General features: G+C 36.0%; 2 protein-coding genes across 2 annotated transcripts; one reads left to right on the top strand and one right to left on the bottom strand.

Moving 5' to 3' along the window:
* Positions 1-1,380: 1,380 nt before the first annotated feature.
* On the bottom strand, positions 1,381-4,951 carry LOC147536655 (Plastid-lipid associated protein PAP / fibrillin family protein). The gene is made up of 3 exons (XM_086641547.1): positions 4,255-4,951; positions 2,109-2,304; positions 1,381-1,868 (listed from the first exon to the last, which is right to left on the bottom strand). Exons 1-3 carry the CDS (start codon positions 4,809-4,811, stop codon positions 1,557-1,559), a joined length of 1,065 nt encoding a protein of 354 aa, XP_086497673.1. The 5' UTR covers positions 4,812-4,951; the 3' UTR covers positions 1,381-1,556.
* Positions 4,952-13,538: 8,587 nt separating this feature from the next.
* Positions 13,539-19,735, top strand: HB-7 (homeobox-7). Its single transcript, XM_086640262.1, has 12 exons — positions 13,539-13,760; positions 13,946-14,146; positions 14,272-14,447; positions 14,635-14,752; positions 15,267-15,455; positions 15,933-16,409; positions 16,577-16,678; positions 16,809-17,027; positions 17,109-17,277; positions 17,660-17,928; positions 18,061-18,156; positions 18,492-19,735. The coding sequence occupies exons 2-12, from the start codon at positions 13,979-13,981 to the stop codon at positions 18,990-18,992; spliced, it is 2,484 nt and encodes an 827-aa protein (XP_086496388.1). The 5' UTR covers positions 13,539-13,760; positions 13,946-13,978; the 3' UTR covers positions 18,993-19,735.
* The last annotated feature ends 3,496 nt before the right edge of the window (positions 19,736-23,231 follow it).

Below are 23,231 nucleotides of genomic sequence, written 5' to 3'. Positions count from 1 at the left end.
AAATTTTTAGTTGTTGAATTAGACTATTGTTGTTCGTGAACATTGGTGTATGAGATATAATTTGGGTATCCCATTTGATTTTCTGGTAGTGTTAATAACTAACCAATGTCCTTTACTACTCCCATTAACCGATAATGTCTTTCTTTTGTAAGGTGGGTTTTTATACCTCTAAGAGGCTAATCCAAACAAAGAAAATGTATTTTAGACATGATGATCTAAGGCTAGAGATATAGGTCACTGAATTGATAAATTAAAGGGTAAAATTGGAAGGACAAAAGCCTTGACTTAAAAGTTAACTCGCGGAATGATCAACGAGAAAAGTATATTTGGAATTTGTCAAGATGAGGATCAAAAAGTGAATTGATCACAGTATGAGGGCTAAATAGGAATAGGGTCCTTTTTGTGCAGTTAGCATTTCAGTATCCTATGATTTATTATAGAAAGAGAGACATCACTAAAATTGACTGTTCCAACTATTAGTCACAGACTCACAGTCAGTAATTTGGTATTCCCCATCCGAGTTATCTCTTCCACTTTCTCCATCTAACTTGTTTGGTTCTTCTATCAACCCTCAATAGACCATAACAATGAAAATCTTATCATAGGCAGTTAGGGCTGGGAAAACGGTCCCGGAACCCAAAGGTGACCGCCCGAATTACTCGCCTGTAAATTAGGAATAAGTGGCTAGGCCTAGACAATCGCATTAGTTAATCTCATATGTTCGATCTAAGGTCAGTGCACGACCTTGACTGAATCGGCTGAAGCAAAACCTGATCTTCTAAAACCTTGTCGTCTCAAACTCTCAATGTCTCGTCCGTTACATAAAAACATGTTGAAATGTTTAGAAGAATTTTTATCCATAGATTGTGACTATTGTCTCCATCCGCTACCCTTAAGAAAATCTGTTGTGGCCTTACTAGTAAATGTAATGATGGAAATGTAATGTTTAAGCATCTACCTTCCGATCATTTGACTTTATAATGTCTTACCTAGGAAGGCAGTCAGTTGATCTTTCCTGATGTGTGGAGAATCTTGAAGAAAAGCTTATCTTGCAATCCTCATTATGAGTGGAAGGTGATAGAGATAAGATTATAAAGGGTCCCCATTTCTCAACATAAATGTTACAAACTGAAGATTAGGGTTTTGAGCATTAACTTCCCAAAAGAGTTAAAACTATAAGATGCATATTATATTTTTTAAAATCTTTTAAATGATTTAATTCTGCGACCAGACGATTAGATTCCGACAATGAAGTCTCGTAGAGTTACCACTGATTTGGCGCCACTTCAATCGAGTTAAAATGTGATTTCGTCTCGTTATCTTATATGTATACACTATAGTCATTTGTATTCAGATTCATTGAGAATCTGATTCGGGATATTTTAATAACTGAACCTGAAACAAATTTATTTCCTCTTTTTGATTAAGTTACAAGAATGGGTGTAGTGTATATATACTAAAAGGAAACTGTTGTGTAGTTTGAGAATACAAGTTTCAGTTCAAGATTTGAAGGGAAGAAGATGAAAGAAAAACAACAGTTATAAAAGTTTAGGGTTTTACTGATCTAACAAAGGGCTGCCTTCCTTGGCCAGAATGAATAACCCACCGTCCCCTCTTGAAATCCGCAAATCTTCGTCGAGGTAAGTTGTCAGAAGCCAAGAACTGGATCTGTCCCCCGGGATGGGAACCTTGAGTGAAGGCTGGCCTGAGATGGCTCGAGAAATATTAGCTACAACGTCCTGCAAAGGGTTGAGAGTTCTCTGAACAGGTGATAAATCGATGTTCTGCCCGAAAATGTCTATGTTTTGTGGGAGAGAAACGGTTGATGATATCTCAGGAGGCTGAAATGACCCTTCCTTGAAAGTGACCTGTATATCTCAGAACCATATTCCCAAATATTAAACAACAGCTGAATTGATAAATTATGGCTTCCAAATAGACATACATGACTTGCATCAAACTCAACAGTGGAACAAGTAATTTCTAGAGACAGGGGTTTATACTTTATATAGATAATAAACTACTCTGGCCGATGGACTCGGCCGCCCTAATGTGTACATCCACAAATACTCGACCAGGCTAAACGCAAATAGCATACTGATGTTTACCTGTATTCTCGACGGGCTTCGGACTTCGAAAGTAGCCAATGCACTGAAGGAGAGAGTTGCAAAAGGGCTGGAGAGAGTGATTGAGTTGTCAATGGTGAGATTTGTAGTATTAATAGATTGTGATATACTTTCCACCTTCACCAGTGGCAACGTACCAGCAGCTAGAAGGGGCAAAAGCTCAGAAAATGCTGTGTATCTGGATATAAGAACAAAATCGAGGATCAAAACTAACATATGAAAGTTAATAAACTACAGATCCATAGAAGATCAAACTGCTTAAGAGACCGTGGAGATCCCACAACATTTTAGTCCCGCCATTACGAGTATCGCCTAACTGGTTCTCTGACTAGCATGTCTCCAATGCGAGATTCGTTACATCCTTCTCTACAAGCATGTCCAGTTCCTGACCCAAGTATTGGAGTACTCTAGTCATTCATTTTCCGGCTTAAACTCCAGGTATCGGCATTGATATGGTTGAATACTTCCGTAGTTCTGCAACCTAATAGAGATGACTAAGGTGGTGTTTTCTACAAAGTAGGCTGACGGTGGTGGTAATAGCAAATACAATGTGTCTACTAGCATATGGAGCTGGGGACAACACTTGTATAAATATTACGGGACTGCTTTGTGTTAAATGGACATTAATGGGCCAACTACTCATGCAATCAATAATAAATACACCACCCAGATAATATACCACTCGGTGCTTTTGAGTCGTTGGAGTTTAGTTTCTAAAGTCAATGGATCTAATAAAAATAAGGTAGATAACAAGGTTCCAAATCTGCATTTAAAAGGTGCTCAACAATGGATAAACTCACACGCCAAAAATCCTTTTCGGCATATGGGCCACAAGGGGGAGAATAAATGTTTGGACTTTGGAAGCAAGGTTATCACAGGGAAAAACCGTTTGACAAGATGGATATCAAACTACCTGCGGTAGAGGCGAATGGACCGTCCATTAAAAATATAAACACATGCATACGGGTATATGAATCTCTTAACAAAATATGATGCAAGCGATATGTTAGTCAATCAGTATAGTAGATTATCCTACATATATTGAAATGCCAAATGCCGAGGTCCACTCCTCTACCTAAACGAGCGCTAAATCAGAAAGGCCATTATATATGACATAACCTTTAGGGTTAAAGGCGAGCTGTTGACAACATAGATTATCTCAACCAAATTTGTCATTTTTACGCCCAAAATTGCCAATTGGAAATATTTCAGATCCATCTCATGGAAGCAAGAACATAATTTCACTGGGACGTAAATAAAATGATCTATTTGGTTTCATCCACAATATGTCTCTTACATAAAGGCATCAAACGTATACCCACGCAACCTCAATCCACATTATCACGAGTGATCCCCATTTTGTTGCAACACAGAGCGTTATTTGATTCTTGCAACCCAAAGAACTTCCATGATCCATCAGAACAATCACTTACGGGATTTATTTTTACACCCTTTAATTCTCATCGAAACCTTAATCGAGCCTATTACATACATTTTGCACTTCCAAAACAAAATTTACACCTTTATGATAATCAACACCATTAATTGATATCTTTAAGCATACAACTCCAATTTCTGTCATGTTATGTAATTCCACAAACCCACCTCAAGGTTCTCACTTTTCTTATGCTTATTTCTTATTTTTTTCTCCAACTCAATTAAGGATCCAACCTCAATTAAACTAACTGCCTTATTCTCAATGGAAAATTCCTGTAAGGTTGTGTCTGATATCCTTCAATTCTACAGAACAAGGGCGAGTTTTAAAGAAATGCTGTCACTCTTTGTTGGTCCATTGCAATTAGATTGCCATGGAAGTGTGGGTTTATTAACATAAAGAATGTGACAAAAAGTGGGGTTTCAATACACATCAACCGAAGACAGTTCTCTGCTTTCCCCAAATACTAACTTCGTGGAACCGAGGGAAATGAACCCACTCCCTTACATCTCATTACCTAGCTATAAAACACAACCTAATTCTACATATCACAGTTTCTAGTATTTTCATGGTAGCTAAAATGTAAGAATCATGATATAAGTACCATAAGCTAACAATAATGAAGTTTACTATCATTACACTATAACCTAAAACTCAGAAAGAAAAACCATAGAAGAGTTAATCAGTACTTACAGTAAAACCCATTTCCCATCTAGAAGAGAAGAAGCTTCAGTTGGTGCTGGTGTAGGATTCAATGCTTCCAACTGATTAACCAGTTCCAAAACCTCAGCTCTCACTTCAGATGAAGCTTTAAACCCTAATTCAGTACCATAAAATGTATCAACCAAACATCTTTTCAAATCCCCAACTGTATCATCAACTACCACCTCCGGAATCCCATTAACCGGAACACTCACATCATCTTCTCCTCCCCATTCATCTTCATCTTTCGGTGGATCAGATTCTGAAAACTTCGTATACGACGACACTGGTTCGGGTTCTGATTTCTCACCCCATTCATCAACAATCTTACTAGTTGAGCTTTCAGTTTCGGATGGATTTGGTTCGTTTTCTCCGGTGGAAAATGAAGAATTGATTCGGAGAGAAGGAAATCTAGGGCTTTTTAAAATCTTGGAAGAGGAGGAAAAGGGTATGGATAGAATTGGGGATTGATTGGAAGAGAGACGAGGGATGAAATTAGGGTTTTGAGGAGAGAGAAGAGAAATATTAGAGGTGAGGAAGAAGGCCATTTCTTCCGATTGAATTTCAGAGATTTATCTCCACTTAAAAGTTGGAGTGGGTGTGATCACTTGTTTTGCTGATTTTATTTCACCTCTTTTCTTTGTATTTGTTATTTGTCTGGTCATGCGGTAGGGGTTTTCAAACAAACAAAAAAAATTGTGTATATACATACTTATGGATCTTTTTGTGTGTTAATTTTGTTTCTCAATCCACCTAAGTCAAAAAGTGATTTTTACACGTCTTTTTTTTTTTTTGAGCTTAGATGATACATCATTTTTAGTAGGTTTTTGTGTGGTGGATACATCATTTTCTCTATCTTATTCATTTTTTTTTGATACATGGATTTATTTTCTCTTGGATAAGTTTCTATTAGATTATATAGTGCTAAAACAAACAGTGAGGGTAGGTGAACCGCCTAAAAGAACTGCCACCCAAATCGCCTGAGAGACCTGTTTCTCTCTCAGGCGGTTTGGGTGGCGGTTCCTTTGGGCGGTTCATATAGAGTTTTTGTAAAACAAATTGAATCCTACGTTTGAATTGTAGCAAGATAGAGTATATATATATAATCAGCTTACTGGACAATTTATCTATTTCGATTTCTAAAAGCTGACTAGGGAATTTGAATTGTGTCATTGAGTATAACACACACACGCATGCACGCACGCACACACACACACACACACTCTCTCTCTCTCTCTCTCTCTCTCTCTCTCTCTCTCTCTCTTTACTACATACATTACTTCCTGCTCCGAAACACCCAAATCCCATTACGGGATCAATCACACTTTTCTTACAGGCATTTCAGTCTCTTCTCATTCAACGTAAGTTTTGTCTCGATTTCTTTGGAAAGAGAGGAAAACACTTAGGGTCCGTTTGATACATGTGAAAATGTGGGTAAGAAAGTTGTTTTCTCGAGAAAATTGACTTGTTGTTTGATAGGATCCAAGAGTAAGAAAACCGGTTTCTTACGAGAAAAAAAATGTGGGTAAGAAAGTTGCTCTATCTCTCTTTGTTTTATCAGTATAAAAGATTATTAATCTATCCTAACATAACTGATTCTCCCCAATCTTTTATCTCTTCAAACTCCACAATCTTCATCTATTTTGAAAACTCGAAAAGTTTTTTAGACAGTTTGTTAAGGAGAATTAAATTGTGAGCAAGAGTTGGTTCTTTCAGGTGTAAATCCCGTGAGAGTCAATTTAATTCTTTCTGATTTTTGTATGTTATATTGTTTATTTGATCAAATTTGATTCTGCAGGTTATGCTTCTCTGGCCTGATTCCTTCTGGTTGGATAATTCCATTCTAAGCCTACACATTAAGCTTCGACGAGTAGATAGAAAATGATCAATAACTTGAGTGTGGTGGAAAGTTCTTAAGGAGAGCTAGGTATAGGAAAGAGAAAGGGAGAGAGAGAAAAAGAAAAAGAAGGAGTTTTCTGCCAAGCTTGGCCAACGGACACACAGTGGCGAAGCTAGAAATTTTCTTCTTTGGGCACTTTTAAAAAGAGAAATCCACATAAATTAATAAATCAAACAATATATATTGACACATTATGTTTTAATTTACTGTATTGAATACCTTCTAGACCGACTCAATAAAAATGCGATTCGTCTTATACTATAGTTTATCATAGTATTTAGAAAACAATAATTTTGGACGAAATTTTTCCTCCACTCAACCTGTTGCTATTTAATCTTCTTTGAATGATCCTAAGAAATACGTAGGTGAATTTCATTATGTTCTTAATTATATTTTTAGAGTAATTTAGTTCAAATTTTTAAAGAAAAAGAATTACACAATTTCATATAGAAATATAAATACAAAGGGAAGCAAAAAATAACACTTACTTTTTAGTGGACAAAATTTACACGTGCTTCAAAATTCTAAAGGTAAACATATATATATATATATATATATATATATATATATTCACATTTTTATCTTGTTTGATTTCTAAGGCAACTAACTGACTATGTACGATCACGTTTTTTACTAGAATGTTTTACGTTCTATTTTGATTGTAATTTAGTGGTTACCTTTTTATTTAAGTAAATAATCAAGCTAGGTTATTAATTTAACACATTAAGAAAATGTAAATGTTATGCAAGAAAATTACTCAACATATTAGGTTTAGGAGGAAAGTAAACTACAAAAAAATTTATATATATCATTTCACGTATGAAGAATGAAATTATAGTGAAATGGATTTTACACTATTTTAATGGACTTGAATTATAATTGTTTAATATTTGTGGTTGTTACATATAAGAAATGGATTTCCCTTTAATAACTAAACGGTAGGTTTCTTATTAAAAAATAAAAATAGCCTTCAATTAGGAGAAATACTAATGGGAGGTATTGGGAGCTTGTTGGGGCATGTGACCCCACATGCACCTTACTAGTCCCGTCCCTGCCGACACACTAGGTCAACAAGGCTTAGGCCGCCACGGGAATAACCCAGCGGCTCGGGTCCAAAAACTAGCAACAAACAGAGTTAACTAAGAGCAGCTTAGATCCTTCAACCTAGCTAGCACGAGCGGGAAGAAGCTAAGCTCGTGACGCTTAGCACAACAACAAGGGATGGCATAACACCAGAAAGCACCACAAGGAATCTTGGTCGGTCTTGGTCAGATCTTCAAGCACATCTTGGTTGTATTTTGGATAAGTTGTGATATCATATATAGAAAAATCACATTTATAGGAAATGAAGAGAAAACTTGAGTTAAGCTTTCATGGAGGTTGAGTAAAAATGGAGAAGATGATGTTGATTGCTATTGGGAACTCCGAATTTTGCTTGCTGACACCCATTTTGCACTTTTAAAGGAAATCCAGGATACGCTAAAGGGAGATCGACTACTCCTAAATACTTATACTTTCCGACGATCCTAGCATCGCGCCACATCGGGAAAGGGGGATTCTTTCTTTATGTACTTGTCGTTTATTATTCGTTTCGTCATGTTTAGCTAACTCTTGCGTGTCGATTATGCGATGAATTTGTGATGAAATTTATAATTGTGTACGTTATGATCTAATGTTTTGATTACGAATCGGTACTTTTTTTATTTCGATTATCGTTTCAATCATATTTTCATGTATTTTGTCACACACCTCACATAGTTAATTGATGATGCGAAGTAATCGATATCGATTATAGTCTATATCAAAATTTCATGGCTCTTATCATGCACTTTGTATAGTTAGGCGACTAGACGACACCCTCGATGAATCAGTTTTAACCGACTAGACTGTGTATGATCCCCCGATATACGTAGCACTTAGAGACATCTCTTTTATGAGTAGAGCTTAGATTTTGCATCGACACATTTGATCAACCCGTACATAGTTGTAGGTTCATCATCACGGATTCCTGAACCTCGACACCTCTCTCACTCGTCTTCCTCTTACTTCCTCACTCGACTCTTCTTGCAACTATCTCAATCAATTTATCTTCATGAACTTTAATTTCATTTTACGCCTCTTTAATCATAGTTGTAGGTTCATCATTAAGGATTCCTGAACCTCGACAACTCTCTCACCCGTCTTCCTCTGACTCCCTCACTCGACTCTCACCTGACTCTTCTTGCAACCCTCTCAATCAATTTATTTTCCCGCACTTTAATTTTGTTTTACGTCTTTTTAATCATAAACCCTCCATTTTTTACTTTGTTTATTTCTGATTCAGTCTAAGATAGCTAGTGACACTTATACTGGTGAACTAAACGCCTCGATATCCAAATTACGTTCCTATCTCCATAGATCGACCGCGATCTTATCAGGTTTATTACTTGACGCCCCTCTGTTTGAGTTTGCAACCTTTCGGGTGTATCATGGTTAAGAAGGAAGCTACCTCGTTGGATAAATTGATGCCACCACCTTTCAGTATGCAGATGGTGAACGTCAAGACACCCTTAGACTTCAATTGTCTAGTTCTAGAAACGTTTAGGGAATGGCTCTGATGATCCACAAGTATGCACAAAAGTATCTAAATTGAAATCTTTTAGAGTAACAGAAGGTTGAAATATGCATTGATTCAATTCTTTGTTGATCTTGTTAATCTTAAAGTTCCATCCTAAACTACTCCATACTCAATTCAATTTTCTAGAGCTACCTTAATAAATAAATAATCATGTGATTCTTGATCTTCAGATCCTCAACAACAAAAACATATTTTTACAAGTGATTGTTGTTCTCATCTATTCAACTAGTCTCCAAAATGTCCATGTTTGACAAGATATGTGATCTGTCTAGAAAGTGGTTTGTTCAAGATGATTGTAGTTTTGAATGATTCCAAATAAATAGACACAACAAATGAAATGACAGTTGTGGTTAGGGGTGGGAAAATAACGGTCTGGGAAACCGAGACCCGACCCGGACCGTTTAGACCCGCTGACCGCGTGCTACCCGAGCCGGGCTTACCCGGCCCGATAGCTCTGGCTTATAGGGTCGAACTCGAACATGGGTTCAAATTCGAGTCCCGCCCCGATAAACCCGCTCGATACCCGAGCCCGATGACCGCCCGATTTCAAAACCCGAGGGATTTTAAGATCCAACGACCAAGGTATCGCGTCTCTTGAAGACGTACCTCAGCCGTTGGATCATAAAGGGCAGATAACTAAACCCTAACACACCCCTTCATCCTTATAAAAACCCTAATCTCACATTCCTACTCCCACTTTACACCTTGCCGCCTCCATCTCTAGTCTCTCTCTCATTCTTATCAAATCTCAGAGAACACTTCATTAAACCCTAGACATCATTAGCCCCATTACACCTTCTCATCATCAACTAATAGAAACTAAAGTTCGAAGCATCCTGATGTCGCATCTCCGGTCTCCCTCAACTTCATGTTCTCCAAAAATGGTTAGTATAATACTTAAGAAACCCTTTAGGGTGACATCTTTATCTTTGGTGATTCGATATTGTTTGCATATAAAGTTAATGTTCTGTTGGTTGTACGCTGATGATCTACGGATCAGAGGAAGCGGTTGAAGCCTTCGAACATCAACTTCGTTCTTAGTCTTACGTTCTGTTTTTTTTTATATCATGAAGTTGTGAACTCTCCGAAACAGATATACTCTATTGAGTCAAATCTGTTTCAGAGATGCAATAGACTTGTATAACATGTACTTTTTTTGGGATGATGAAGTTGTAATGATATTGATGGAATGTGGTATGTAGTTAAGATTCAGAATGTAGTAAAAATATGATGTAATTTCGTAATGATATTGATAGATTTTGTTTGAACAAAAGATCTATATAGATTTGTTTCAGGAAAGTGAAAAAATGTAACGTAATTTTCTTCTAATGATGTTGATAGGTTGGAGTTTATAGTTCTGTTTCAGTAAGGTGAAAAAAAAATGATCTCTTATGGTTGATGAAGACATGGATCTGTTTTGGCCTGATGAGGACATCAATTATTTTGGCTTGATGAGCAAATATATTACTCGTTTGGTTGATGAAGACGATCTTTTTTGTTAATTTTTTTGAAGAAACCAAATAGTCGTAAATGAATATAAATTTGTCATTAGTTTATTATTATTTTGATTAATTTTTAAAACCTGTGCCCGTCCGGCCCGAGTCCGCAGGGGCCCGCTCGGGCATACGGGTTCGGACGGGCTACGGACTCTGGATTGGATGAATTTGTCCGGCCCGATCCGCCCGACAACTAGTTGCGGGCTATGTATTGCAATGCCCGATCCGCCCGAGCCCGACTCTATTACGTCCGAGCCCGACCTAACCCGCCCGATTCCCACCCCTAGTTGTGGTCATGCTTATGAATGTGCTGGGGAGTAGACAACATGTCTTCACAGACATTTTCAAGAAATTAAGTTTGTAGACAAAATGTCTTTATAGACATTTCAAGACATTTGATCCATAGACAAAATGTCCTGGGGACATTTCAAGATCTTGAGTCCATTGACAAAATGTGTAATGCATATTATATTTGTACTAATCAAAAATATATTTTTCGACTTTCATAGACATCTGTGAATATTTGTGGGCATTGGTAGACATTTGGTATACATTTATTATTTTAATATTATTATTATTGTTTAATCACATGAAATAATATATTTATACTAACATTTCAAAAATATATTTTTCGACTTTCGCAAACATCTATGATATTTGTGGACATTGATAGACATTCGGTAGACATTTATTATTTTAATATTATTATTATTGTTTAATCACATGAAATAATATATTTATACTAACATTTCAAAATTATATTTTTCGACTTTCGCAGACATCTATGAGTATTTGTGGACATTGATGGATATTTGGTAGACATTTATAATTTTAATATTATTATTATTGTTTAATCACATGAAATAATATATTTATACTAACATATCAAAAATATATTTATCGACTTTCGCAGACATCTGTGAATATTTGTGGACATTGATGGACATTTGGTAGACATTTATTATTTTAATATTATTATTATTGTTTAATCACATGAAAGAATATATTTATACTAACATTTCAAAAACATATTTTTCGACTTTCGTAGACATCTGTGAATATTTGTGGACATTGATGGACATTTGGTAGACATTTATTATTTTAATATTATTATTATTGTTTAATCACATGAAATGATATATTTATACTTACATTTCAAAAATATATTTTTTCGACTTTCGTAGACATCTGTGAAAATTTGTGGACATTGGTGGACATTTAGTGGTCATTTATTATTTTAATATTATTATTGTTGTTTGATCACATGAGGGATTTCAAATGTCTCTTGTTTTTGTGAAGACATTTTGGCCTCCAAATTTGTCTCAAATCCTTCACAAAATCCATCAAACTATGAAGTCATACCAAAGTCCGCGGACATTTTGTCTATAATTGAATGCCACAGACATTCGGGGATTTGTAAATGTCTAGATTTGAATGCCTCAGACATTTCAGGATTCTCAAATGTCTGGATTTGAATGCCTCAGACATTTGAGAATCCTCAAATGTCTACCAATGTCCCAATCCACTACCCCCCCCCCCCCCCTCCCCCTAGTGTTTTCGATTAAGCTTTTATGCTTTTCAACTGGTACTCTTGTTGAATTTTTTTCCAAAAATTTGCTCCAATATATCTAATGAACACTAGAGTCAAAAAGAGGATATTAGTGAGAAAATATAAGAAAATAGTTATTTTTTTGTTGAAAGAAAATAGTTGAAACAGGTAATGATAATGATAATTTGGGCCACGATGAGAAATTGAGAACTACAAAATCACGAATAAAATAAAAAACATAGAGAATCTGAACATTGTGGTACAGACTGAGTAGACCGAGTTTGAAGAATAAAAACCACAAAGTCGGGACAAGAATCAGAAACATTGAGAACCATAAACATCATAGTCTAAACTAGTCTGAAGATTAGAAAAAATAAGAACATCAAGAACCAGGGGCGGCCCAAGTTGATTTGAGGCCCAAAGCCAATTTAAAAATGGGGGCCCTTTTAGGTACATAAGGAAAAGTACAATACAAAAAATTTCATCTTGCTTGAAGGCGTTTTCGATCCTCTGCCTATCACCACAGAAACTTAATTCCAACCAACCGAGCTATAGGTTGTTCTTTATCCAAAATCTAGTTCTAATTTTATCTACTTAGTTGGACAAGCCTATTGAACTTCGAAGTAAGAGGCCCTCAAGTATGTCGGGCCCAAAGCAACCGCTTTGCCTGCTTTGGGCCTGGGCCGCCCCTGTCAAGAACAACAATGATATTTTCTCTCTAGATTTAGATGAAAAAGACATGTGTAGAGAACAAAAAATAATTCTCGCCCGTCGAATTTGGATGATAAACATCCATCAGATGAATGAATCAAATATTGCATTGTAACTAATGATCGTTTTGTCTCTAGAGTGAAAAAAAATATATTAGTGGGAAAATAGAAGACGTAAGTTGAAATAGGTATGGATGATGATAACGATATTTTGGACCGGGATGAAGAATTGAGGATACGCAACCACGTATAAAATCATAAACATTGAGAACCCTATACATTGTGGTTTAGACGAAGTATTGTAACGAATTAAGATATTTCGAATGAATCAAATATTGCATTGCAACGAATGATCTTCCTCTCTCGCTATTCACGAACTCGTGAAATATATTATTCTATCATTCACCTGCGTCTAAGTTTTAGACTAAACAATTAACTCAATATTTTAGAAGATAAAATCCTAGATTTAGAATAAAATTTTTGTTTTGGAAGATAAAATCTTAGATTTAGAATAAAATTCTTGTTTTGGAGAAGAAAATGAAAAAGAAACCCAGAAATTATGGAAGCAAGTTGGCTAAATTTTTTTGTATACGAACTATCAAAATGTAAAAAATGAAAGAGACCTAAACATATGAAAAGAAGGCCTAACAAGTATTGACGATCCAAAAGTAAGTTGATCTAATTTTTGGATCTAATTTCCCCTTCCATGTGCTATAGGTACACGCATAGTTGAGTAGTTGAGGCATAGTTGGATAAGGGCCTCCCTTATTTGTTGTGGGGACATCCACATCCACACCCACAAACGACGAGAGACACAAAAAGAGGGTAACTTTGAATGTTGAATTTTTGGAGAAAGAAAGGTTGACTTTCATTTGTAGGAACATTCTATTCTCCAATAAGATATCACCACGTGTATTATAACAGTAAGAAAGGGTGGATTTACTACCGTATCGGTTTCCTGTCAATCGCAGTTAAAGTCGCATTTATCACCCTCACCTCCCGTACGGTAAAAAATTCAATTAGGAAAGAAAGAGACAGAGACATAGACTCTATAGACATAGACCACCCCCAAGATATTTAGAGAGAGAAACTAAAAATCAAATCAAAATTTAGAGAGAGAAACACCAAAACCAAAAACCTTTTCTCTTCTTTAAGAGAGAGAAAGTGAAAACTTGAACATCATCCAGCTCTCTATTTCTCCTTTTTCCAAAAATCACCGACATAGGTATTTAATTTTCTTCTTTCTCTCTACCTACCCCCTCTTTAATTTCTCTTCTTCTTCTACTCTTTGATTCAACTTTCATGGCGGTTTTAGAAACTCAAAAGTCACTACTGATTTTTCAGTAGTTTTTAGGTAATACCCAAGTGTTCATTTCTTAGTAATAATCTGTTTTTTTTTCTTTACTAGAGAATTCTAGAGAGAGAAAGAAAGAGATCAACATCATGTATGGAGGAGGAGATTGTCAAGTAATGTCATCAATAGGAGGAAATAACGTAGTAACATCACCTGATTCACTTTTTTCATCATCTCCAATGGGAAACCCTAATAATAATAATAATCTTAATTTCATGACCAATATGCCTTTCAATCCTTTCTCTTCCATAATTCCAGTAAGTTTCCTTTACTTTTTTATTTTCCTTTTTGTGCTAAAATACACCGTTTAGAAACTTAATAATTATTTTCTCTCTCTAAAAATATACTGTACTCTTCTTTCTCTCTCTCTTTCTCTCTCTAGAAAGAAGAAGTATTAGGGTTACGATCAAAAGAGGAAGAAGTTATGGAGAGTGGATCAGGAAGTGGTCATTTAGATGGTGGAGCATCAATAGATGAACAAGAAGATGAACAGATCAATAAACCTAAAAAGAAAAGATATCATCGTCACACTGCTCGTCAGATTCAAGAAATGGAATCGTAACCTCTCTCTCTCTCTCTCTCTAGCTAGGGTTTTGCTTTCACGTAAACTACTCACTTTCACACACTGTACACAAAATCTTCTAAAACTAGTACGAGTGATGCTAACATGCGCCTATAGTGATTGCTAACATGCGCCTATAGTGATGGATAACAGAATTTGATGTTTGGTTTTTGGGTTTTTTAGGTTATTCAAGGAATGCCCACATCCAGATGATAAACAAAGAATGAGATTAAGTCAAGAACTTGGATTAAAACCTCGTCAAGTCAAGTTCTGGTTCCAAAATCGAAGAACTCAAATGAAGGTGCGCATTTTAGCAATCCATATACAGTAGTAAAATTTTATTTCATCAAATATGCAAACCCTAACCCTAATAACACTTGGTGGGTACTAGTCACCATGCGTACTTTAGATAGATGCAGTATTGCAGTGTGTCATTTAATTTGTTTCTGTTTACAGGTGAGAAGGTCTTAAATATTTTTTGCAGTGTTAAGAATTATAAAATTGTATGTGAGATTAAATGAGATATTTATTAGGTGTACAATACCAATGTGGGCACTCTAGGTTTGCGCCCTATCATTTTAAAGTCACATATTTTTATATACTAGTCGAAGACGAAGTGTGTACAAACTTGTCCTAAGATTAATGAAATAAAAAACGTAAAATTCGGGTGTCGAAGTTTGGCATGCAGATCAACCATCATCATGTTGTAATGTAAATGCTAGTAATTTTACTTTAAAAGTAATGTAATTATTGTGTTTCATAATATTAAATTATAGTAATTTATTTTTATTTTCGTTTGTGATGTTGTTATTAAGGCTCAACAAGATCGAACAGATAATGTGATACTGAGAGCTGAAAATGAGAACTTAAAGAACGACAACTATCGGTTACAAGCGGCTTTAAGAAATGTGATATGTCCTAGTTGTGGAGGTCCAGCTATTCTTGGAGAGATGTCTTTTGATGAACAACATCTTCGCCTTGAAAATGCTCGCCTCAGAGACGAGGTAACATTTCTTATTCTTGTAACATACTATGGTGTATATATATATGTTCGTTTTTTGGGCTACTTTAAATAACATTTTACGAAGAAAAAATAAACGTTAAACATGTCGCTAGTTCGAATTCTCTAAGCAAGCTTTGCGCCCTAACCCTTTCTTTCAAACTTGGTCACCAATGGGCGAGTTGTTCAAAATTACAAGGGTTATCAAATCGTTAAATAATATAATAATTATTAGCAACAAGGCGGAAAAATAAGTATCTTTGCATAAATTCAACATGAATATTGGATAAGTGAGGATGAAATGTTATGTTGTTGGTAAACCTAATACATGTTTCATTTATTAACTTGGGCTATCCATATTAATCCTTTTACATTTATTATAAGCATTTGCACTAACTTTGGATATCAAAAACCTTCTCATTATAATTTAATTTGTATTTTCATGGCTTACTATTAATGATTTTAAATCATTTTAATGCAGCTCGAACGCCTCTCTTGTATCACTCAACGCTACAACATTAGACCGATACAAACACTAGGGCATTCACCTCATTTACTACCCTCATTAGATCTTGATATGGGTATATACTCAAGACATTTCCAAGAACCAACTGGTTCTTGCACAGATCTAATGGCAATGCCAGAAAATCAAGAACATGACTTGCAACTTACAGCTGGATGTTGTCTAATTCTTGAACAAGAGAAGCCTCTTGCAATGGAGCTTGCCATGAATGCCATGGATGAACTAATCAAGATGTGTCAAGCAACCGAGCCGCTCTGGATTCGATGTAATAATGGAAACAAAGAAGTACTTAATCTGGAAGAACACGCGAGGTTGTTTCCTTGGCCAATGAATCTTAAACAGTTTGACGAAAATGAGTTCAGGAGAGAAGCTACCAGAGACAGTGCGGTCGTTATTATGAATAGCATCACTCTTGTCGATGCATTTTTAGATGCTGTAAGTGGTTTAGTTCCTTACATTTTTTGTTTTTTTTTTCTTAGAATGGTTTCCGATAAAAATCTGATTTGTCTTGATTCATACAGATATTGCCTTAGGTTTCTTGCCTAACATTGATTCGTATCGATATTGATCAATTTTATACTTGCTTGAATGTTTTGTTACAGAACAAATGGATGGACTTGTTCCCTTCAATTGTCTCAAGAGCAAGAACTGTTCAAATTATTACCTCTGGCCTCACTGATCATGCTTGTGGTTCACTTCATCTGGTAAAATTCTTAATCCTTAGAATCTATAGAGCTAAAAACTTCGTTATTTCATGAAGAAAACACGTTTGAACAAGCAAGTCGTAGACCGAAAAACTTAATAGTTATTCCATGGTTATTTGCTTTTTGACAGATGCATGCGGAGTTTCAAGTTCTTTCGCCTTTGGTTCCTACACGTGAAGTGTATTTCCTTCGTTACTGCCAACAAAATGTTGAAGCTGGAATTTGGGCAATTGTCGATTTCCCCGTTGATAGCTTTCAAGACACAACCCATCTTCTAACATCTTCCTTGAGATACCGACGGAGGCCTTCGGGTTGTATTATTCAAGATATGCCCAATGGATATTCCAGAGTTAGTGTCGAAATAGCTCCATGATTTTCTCACTTACCACTTATTTAAATCTAATAAGTCTTTTAAACTTTCTTGACATAGGTGATATGGGTAGAACATTCTGAGGTTGAAGACAAACCAATCCATCAGATATTTAATCAGTTCGTAAGCAGTGGGCAGGCGTTTGGGGCTCAACGTTGGCTATCCGTTTTGCAACAACAGTGCGAGAGGTTTGCCAGTCTCATGGCTAGAAATATTTCCGACCTTGGAGGTACAATATTTTATGTGCATTTTATACATTTCATGTAAAATGATTATTCTAAAGACCCAAGAGCGAAAGTTGCCGACGTTGTCACAAATTTTGCTGCACAAACTCAAAGTCATCTTACAATGTTTTGTCCTTGTTGGATACTTTGTGAGTCCACCAAAAGGCCTTGGCACTTACTAAGTTTGAGTTCTAACCATAAGCCATAAACTATAGCCTTATCTTCGGCCACTCATACATTGTGGGATTATCATATTGACCGTTCGATTGTTTTTTTTTTCAATTGATGGATTGATAGATTATGCACTTTTTTAGATTAATTTTCGCTTGCAAACCATTTCATATTTATGTGTTTGAGCTTCTTTTATATGTTCTTACAACATTGCAGTGATACCTTCACCCGAGGCAAGGAAGAACTTGATGAAATTAGCTCATAGAATCCTAAAAACATTTTGCTTTAATATAAGTTCTTCTGGAGGTCAGTCATGGACAGCTCTTCAAGATTCTTCTATCGATACAGTTCGTATAACCACAAGGAAAAACGTAGAACCAGGTCAACCTAATGGCATGATTCTAGCCGGTGTTACAACGACTTGGCTACCGTTTTCACATCACCAAGTTTTTGATTTCCTGAGGGACGAACACAAAAGATCTCAGGTATGTAACTTTGCCATTTTTAACCTAATTAGATGTTCCGATTTTTAGTGAGTTTAATTGGATGAAAACGAGTTATAAGGCGTATTAGTACACATTAACTAATGTATTTGCTTTCATTCAACTATTCAACAGCTTGATGTTCTCTCTGGTGGGACTTCATCACAAGAGGTAGCTCACATTGCTAATGGTGCTCATCCTGGGAACTGTATTTCTCTTCTCCGTATAAATGTAAGTAACCCTAAGATTCATTTTGTCATATACTGCCGGTGACGGGTGGAGGTTAGAACAAAACAAGAGCATACATCATAACCCTCTCTGTTAGCTATCTAAAACGAAAGACTCGATGACAATCTCCACACTAATGTTCGAGAAGGGTCTTCCTGTGTATATTTTCCCTGCTCCGAACATGTCTATTTCATCTGTATCTAACAAAAATATTACCCTGCCTAACTTACGTCGGACCCTAGCTAATGTGGGTGATTTGAGAACTAGGTACCAAGAACCACAATTCGATCGTTCCACTTATCCTAACCCTTAATGTTCTATGTCCTGTGTCAATGCAGGCTGCGAGTAACTCGGCACAGAATGTTGAGTTGATGCTACAAGAAAGCTGCACAGACAATACAGGAAGTATGGTAGTATACACAACTATTGATGTCGATGCTGTTCAGCTAGCAATGAGAGGTGACGATCCTTCTTATATACCAATTTCACCTGCCGGATTTGTCATAACTCCTGTCAATAACAACACCATCAACAACACCGAAAACGGAGATAATAATAATGCATTATCGGAAGGAGAAGAAAATGGTGGACAAACTTCAGGTTGTCTACTTACAGTTGGGTTACAAGTATTAGCAAGCACAATCCCAGGTGCGAAGCTAAATCTTTCTAGTATTACAGCGATCAGCAATCATATATGCAATGCTGTGCACCAAATCAATGCTGTTCTAAGCAGTATACACAAAAACAATGGTAATGGCAGTCTTGTTGGAGGTAATGCCGGTGAAGGAGGCTCATGTTCTGAGCCTACTACTACTGCTACTGCTGCATCTGAACACTAGGTTGGAATTACCCAAAACTTACTCCGTTCCCGTCGCCGGATTACAGATAATGGGCCCTTGCAGTTCACTTTCCACTTCTTGAATACCCATGAAGCAAGCTTAAATGCATGTAGTTAGGTTAAATATAAATTAGAAAACAAAAGAGATGGTGATAGTACTTTTATCATGGCAAAGTTTTATATGGATAGGCACATTCAACATTACAAAGAATGGGGATGTGTCTTTTCATATAAAAAATTTGCATGGTAATATAGTATGGGAAAAATGATGATAATATCCTTAAATATTAGACTTTAGGTTATTATGGGTATTTCCTTTGATGATCTTTTACTTGAAGGGTATTCCATATGGACTTTGTTTGTGGTGGTTAACCTATTTGAAGTGGGAAATGGAAGAGTGGTTTTGGGTAATAATGTGGGAAGGTTGAAGTGGTATGGAAGAAATGTTGTAGGACTTTTGAAGTTTTCCTTTTTGTTGTTTTTGAACTATGAAGATGAATGTTAAAATGGAAGGAGTCAAGAGCGCACCAATTATGATCCTTGGTAGATAAGAGGGTGGTGGTTCGGGAATTGACTTCTGTTTGTTTAAGTACTACCCTTGTTAGTTCTTTTGTTCTTGTTCTTGTTCTTGTTCTTGCTAGAAGTTAAGTTGTGACACTTAATATCTATGTTAATGTTGTTATGAAACAATTAAAGACTTTCAATCTTCTTTTTATTGATTATAAACAGTTGGTTTTTGTTTTAGATTTGAGTTAAAATTGAAAGAAATCATGAACAAGAAGAAATCTAGAAAAAAGTTCAGTATTTTAAATCTAAGATCCGTGTGCCCTTTTATATTCCGATGATCATAAACTACGGCCAAGGAGAAACACAAGGAGTATCCATAAATTGGCTAATTACGCTAACAATATATATAGGAGATATCCAACTGTTTAATAGTAACATAGATAAGCTTGCCAACAAGTCGTCGATCCATTTCATGATCTTCAAGAATCTTCCCAGCTTAAGGACATAAGTTTTGAATTTTGATATGTACGAGTGTTAATGGGTTTCAATCTAAGTAAACGGCTCCCTAGGAGGTCCAAAATATACTTCCCTTGTGACAAGTTAGTACCGAGCTTTGAGCAAGTAACTTCGATACCAAAAAAGTATTGAGTTTACACAAGTCTTTGGTACAAAAGTGAGTGCCAAGATGATTTTTTTAAAATTAGAGTTCCTTCTTCATCAGTTTTTTGTGAATACAATATCATCTATTTACACGAGTAAAATAACAATACCTCGACGTGTCTTATATTCTAAAAGTGAGTGTCAGTAAGGCTTCAAATCATTCCATGAGAAGTAACTATAGATGACTTTCTTCAGGTGACAAACCAAGTCACTAGACTAGAGGACTCAAAACCGGGACGCTGCGCCATATATAAAGTCTCTATAAGATCTCTATGAAGAAGACATTCTCCACATCAAGCTAATGAAGGGGCTACTATATATTGGCAACTAGGAAATGAGAAATCAGATGGAATTTAACTTAGCCATGGGGGAAAGTGTTTCGTTATAATCAACTTCATAAGTTTAAGTGAATCCTTTTGCAACCAAACGTGCTTTCAAACAACTAACTGTTGCATCTGGTTTATGCTTCAGAGTAATACCCAGTGACAACCATGGCACCAGTTGGTCGTGAGACGAGAGACCAAGTGTGATTCAAATTCAATGTGTTTATTTCATCCTGCATAGCCTTCTCCAACAAGGGTGCTCAAGAGCCTCTTTGTAACACTAATTAGGAACATAAACAGAAGACAACTAGGTACAAAAACATGAGAAGATGGAAAAATTATATCTAGAGAAACATAAAGAGATATTGGTTATTTGGAACAAATACAAAGAACACTATGTAGATCGGATTTAGTAAGGAGATGCAGATCCTTGGACACAGAAGACAATGGTGAAGGAGATGATATGGTGTCACTGGTCTCATGAGAAGGAGAAACTACTTATAATGGACGACGAGTAGATATGATATCGGGTGAGGGTGGTGGAGTTTGGGTGTCACCAGAGGAAAAAAAATCGGTTCAAAAGTAAGATGAGAGACAACTACATTATGACGAGGAATGGTGTCTAAGAAATTACATTCTCTCGAAAAGTAAGACACGTGTTCAAAAAATAAAACATATGTACTAACAAAATTCTGTTTCAATGCAAGGCTATAACAAATGAAAATTTTTTAGTACCAATCCTAAGAAAATACATTTATATGCACGAGGATCGAGTTAATCACGACTAGGACATGAGACTATGCATCATGTTATGAACAATGCAGACACAATTTACGAATAATGAAAAATATCTCATCATCAGGAAGTAAAAGTTGATGTCGAGATTTACCATGCAAAAGTCAAAACACGAGAAGACATATGATTTAAAAAGTAAACTGCAGTCGTAACAAATGTCTCCTAATAAATTTTTGGAACATTCGTCTACATTAATAGAGTACGAACAATAGCAATAGTAGGTTCATTACTTAGTTCCAGTTTACCATTTTGTTGTGGTGTAGCTACACAAAAAATTGTTGGATTAGTTATTCACCATAAAAAGTTTGAAAGTAGTAAACAATTGAGACCAATGGGGCATGCCCCTCCTGGCCTCAACAAAGCCTATAATGGGAGGTCAATCATCTCGATGGGTAATATTTGATAGGAAGTTTTATAAGCAATGTTATTTCTTGTTAAAGACAATGTGATTTTCAACAAAAATTTTGTTAAAACAAGTTGACCAAGCATGGTGAAGGCAATACCCTTCAACTTTATTGGTGTTTATCACCCACTTCTTCTATTTCTCTCAAAACTATCTCAATCCCTAAATCTCCCAAAACACAAACCCCTGAACATCATCGTCATCTCACCGAAATCATCAAGGTTTACAAAGTGCATTCTTTGTAAACCAACGCGGAATAAAGGAAGTTCTAAAAAAAAGGGTAACGTCAAAATACTCTACCAAATCAATTTTGGACATGATTCAATCTCCAAATAGTTATATGAACATTCCCGAACACACTGTATCATGTTCGATGAGGTATATTGTAGGTTATTTGAAAAAAAAATTGGAGCATGAGCTTGTATTCGGTCTGCTACCACCAATTTTGTTTAAAAAATTTAATCACACCTGACCAAATTGAATTTTTCAATTACATAGTATAAGTTAGGAAGTTGAAATTGGTGGGGTCACGCCGAATTTCGTAGAGAAAATCGGTTTAAGCCCAACGATTTCAACTCCAAGAAGCTGAATTATCTGGAGAAATTGAATGGGTAATTCAAGATGTTATTTTCGGGACAAATTTGCATTTATAGCAACGAATATCAAGATGATCAATTCAAACCCCCAATCCTCGGGACAATTTTACATTTATCGCAATGAATCCCAATAAGTTCAATTCTTATGATACAGAAATTGGTCATCAGTTGACTATGTCAATAAGTCAAGACAAGACAAACCCAACGGATCAACCCGTATCAAGTCATTAGGAAGGTAAATCCGAAAGAGCTCTATCACTGAAGTTCGGGAACGGGGGTTGGTACAAGTGTCTCAAGCGCCTAAGCCCTGCTTTGGCTCTAAATACAATTGGGTATACCTTGGATTTTGGTAAAGAGAAAGGAGGTATGCGCAAGTGGGGTCGATACCTTAATCCCAAAATAAGTGACGGGAGAAGCGTGACTGATACTTCCCCAATTTAAACCCAAATTTGATCCAGGATTCTAGGCAGCAAAGATCTTAAGTATTTAAACAACTTGGGGTACAAGGATCCCTTGGGAAGAAACTTCACGGTCAAATACACAAAATCGATAACACGATCTATCCAAAATATCAAATTTCTTTAAATAAGGGAACTTAAATCTATTAAATATACGGGATAAACTCAAAGAATGAATCTCAATATCTTACGACTACGAAATAATAATTTTACTTCAAGACAGTTGGTTATCGCCGCCTCATCAACGCTACTTATTAATAGTCGATTAAACAAACCTATATAAAGCAACAAACTCGCCTCAAACAGATAGAATCACAAGATAATTCTCAAGCAATCAATCGAAGATCCATTTCGTAAACTTGGAACTTCATACTCATTTAATTTAACTACCAGAACGTCGTACTGACTTGAGCATCAGAGAGATTTCCGAGTAAGGTTTCGCCCCCCAGTTCGTGAGGAGTTGTTTAAGATTCAATGAATAGTCTCTTTATCCTGAGT

Source organism: Eschscholzia californica, unplaced genomic scaffold (genome assembly GCF_041429995.1).
Source record: "Eschscholzia californica isolate CP2 unplaced genomic scaffold, dmEscCali1.0.p SCAF_5, whole genome shotgun sequence".
Taxonomy (NCBI): Eukaryota; Viridiplantae; Streptophyta; class Magnoliopsida; order Ranunculales; family Papaveraceae; genus Eschscholzia; species Eschscholzia californica.
Note: the sequence above shows the minus strand (reverse complement) of the source record. Positions and strands in the feature narration are given on the sequence as shown.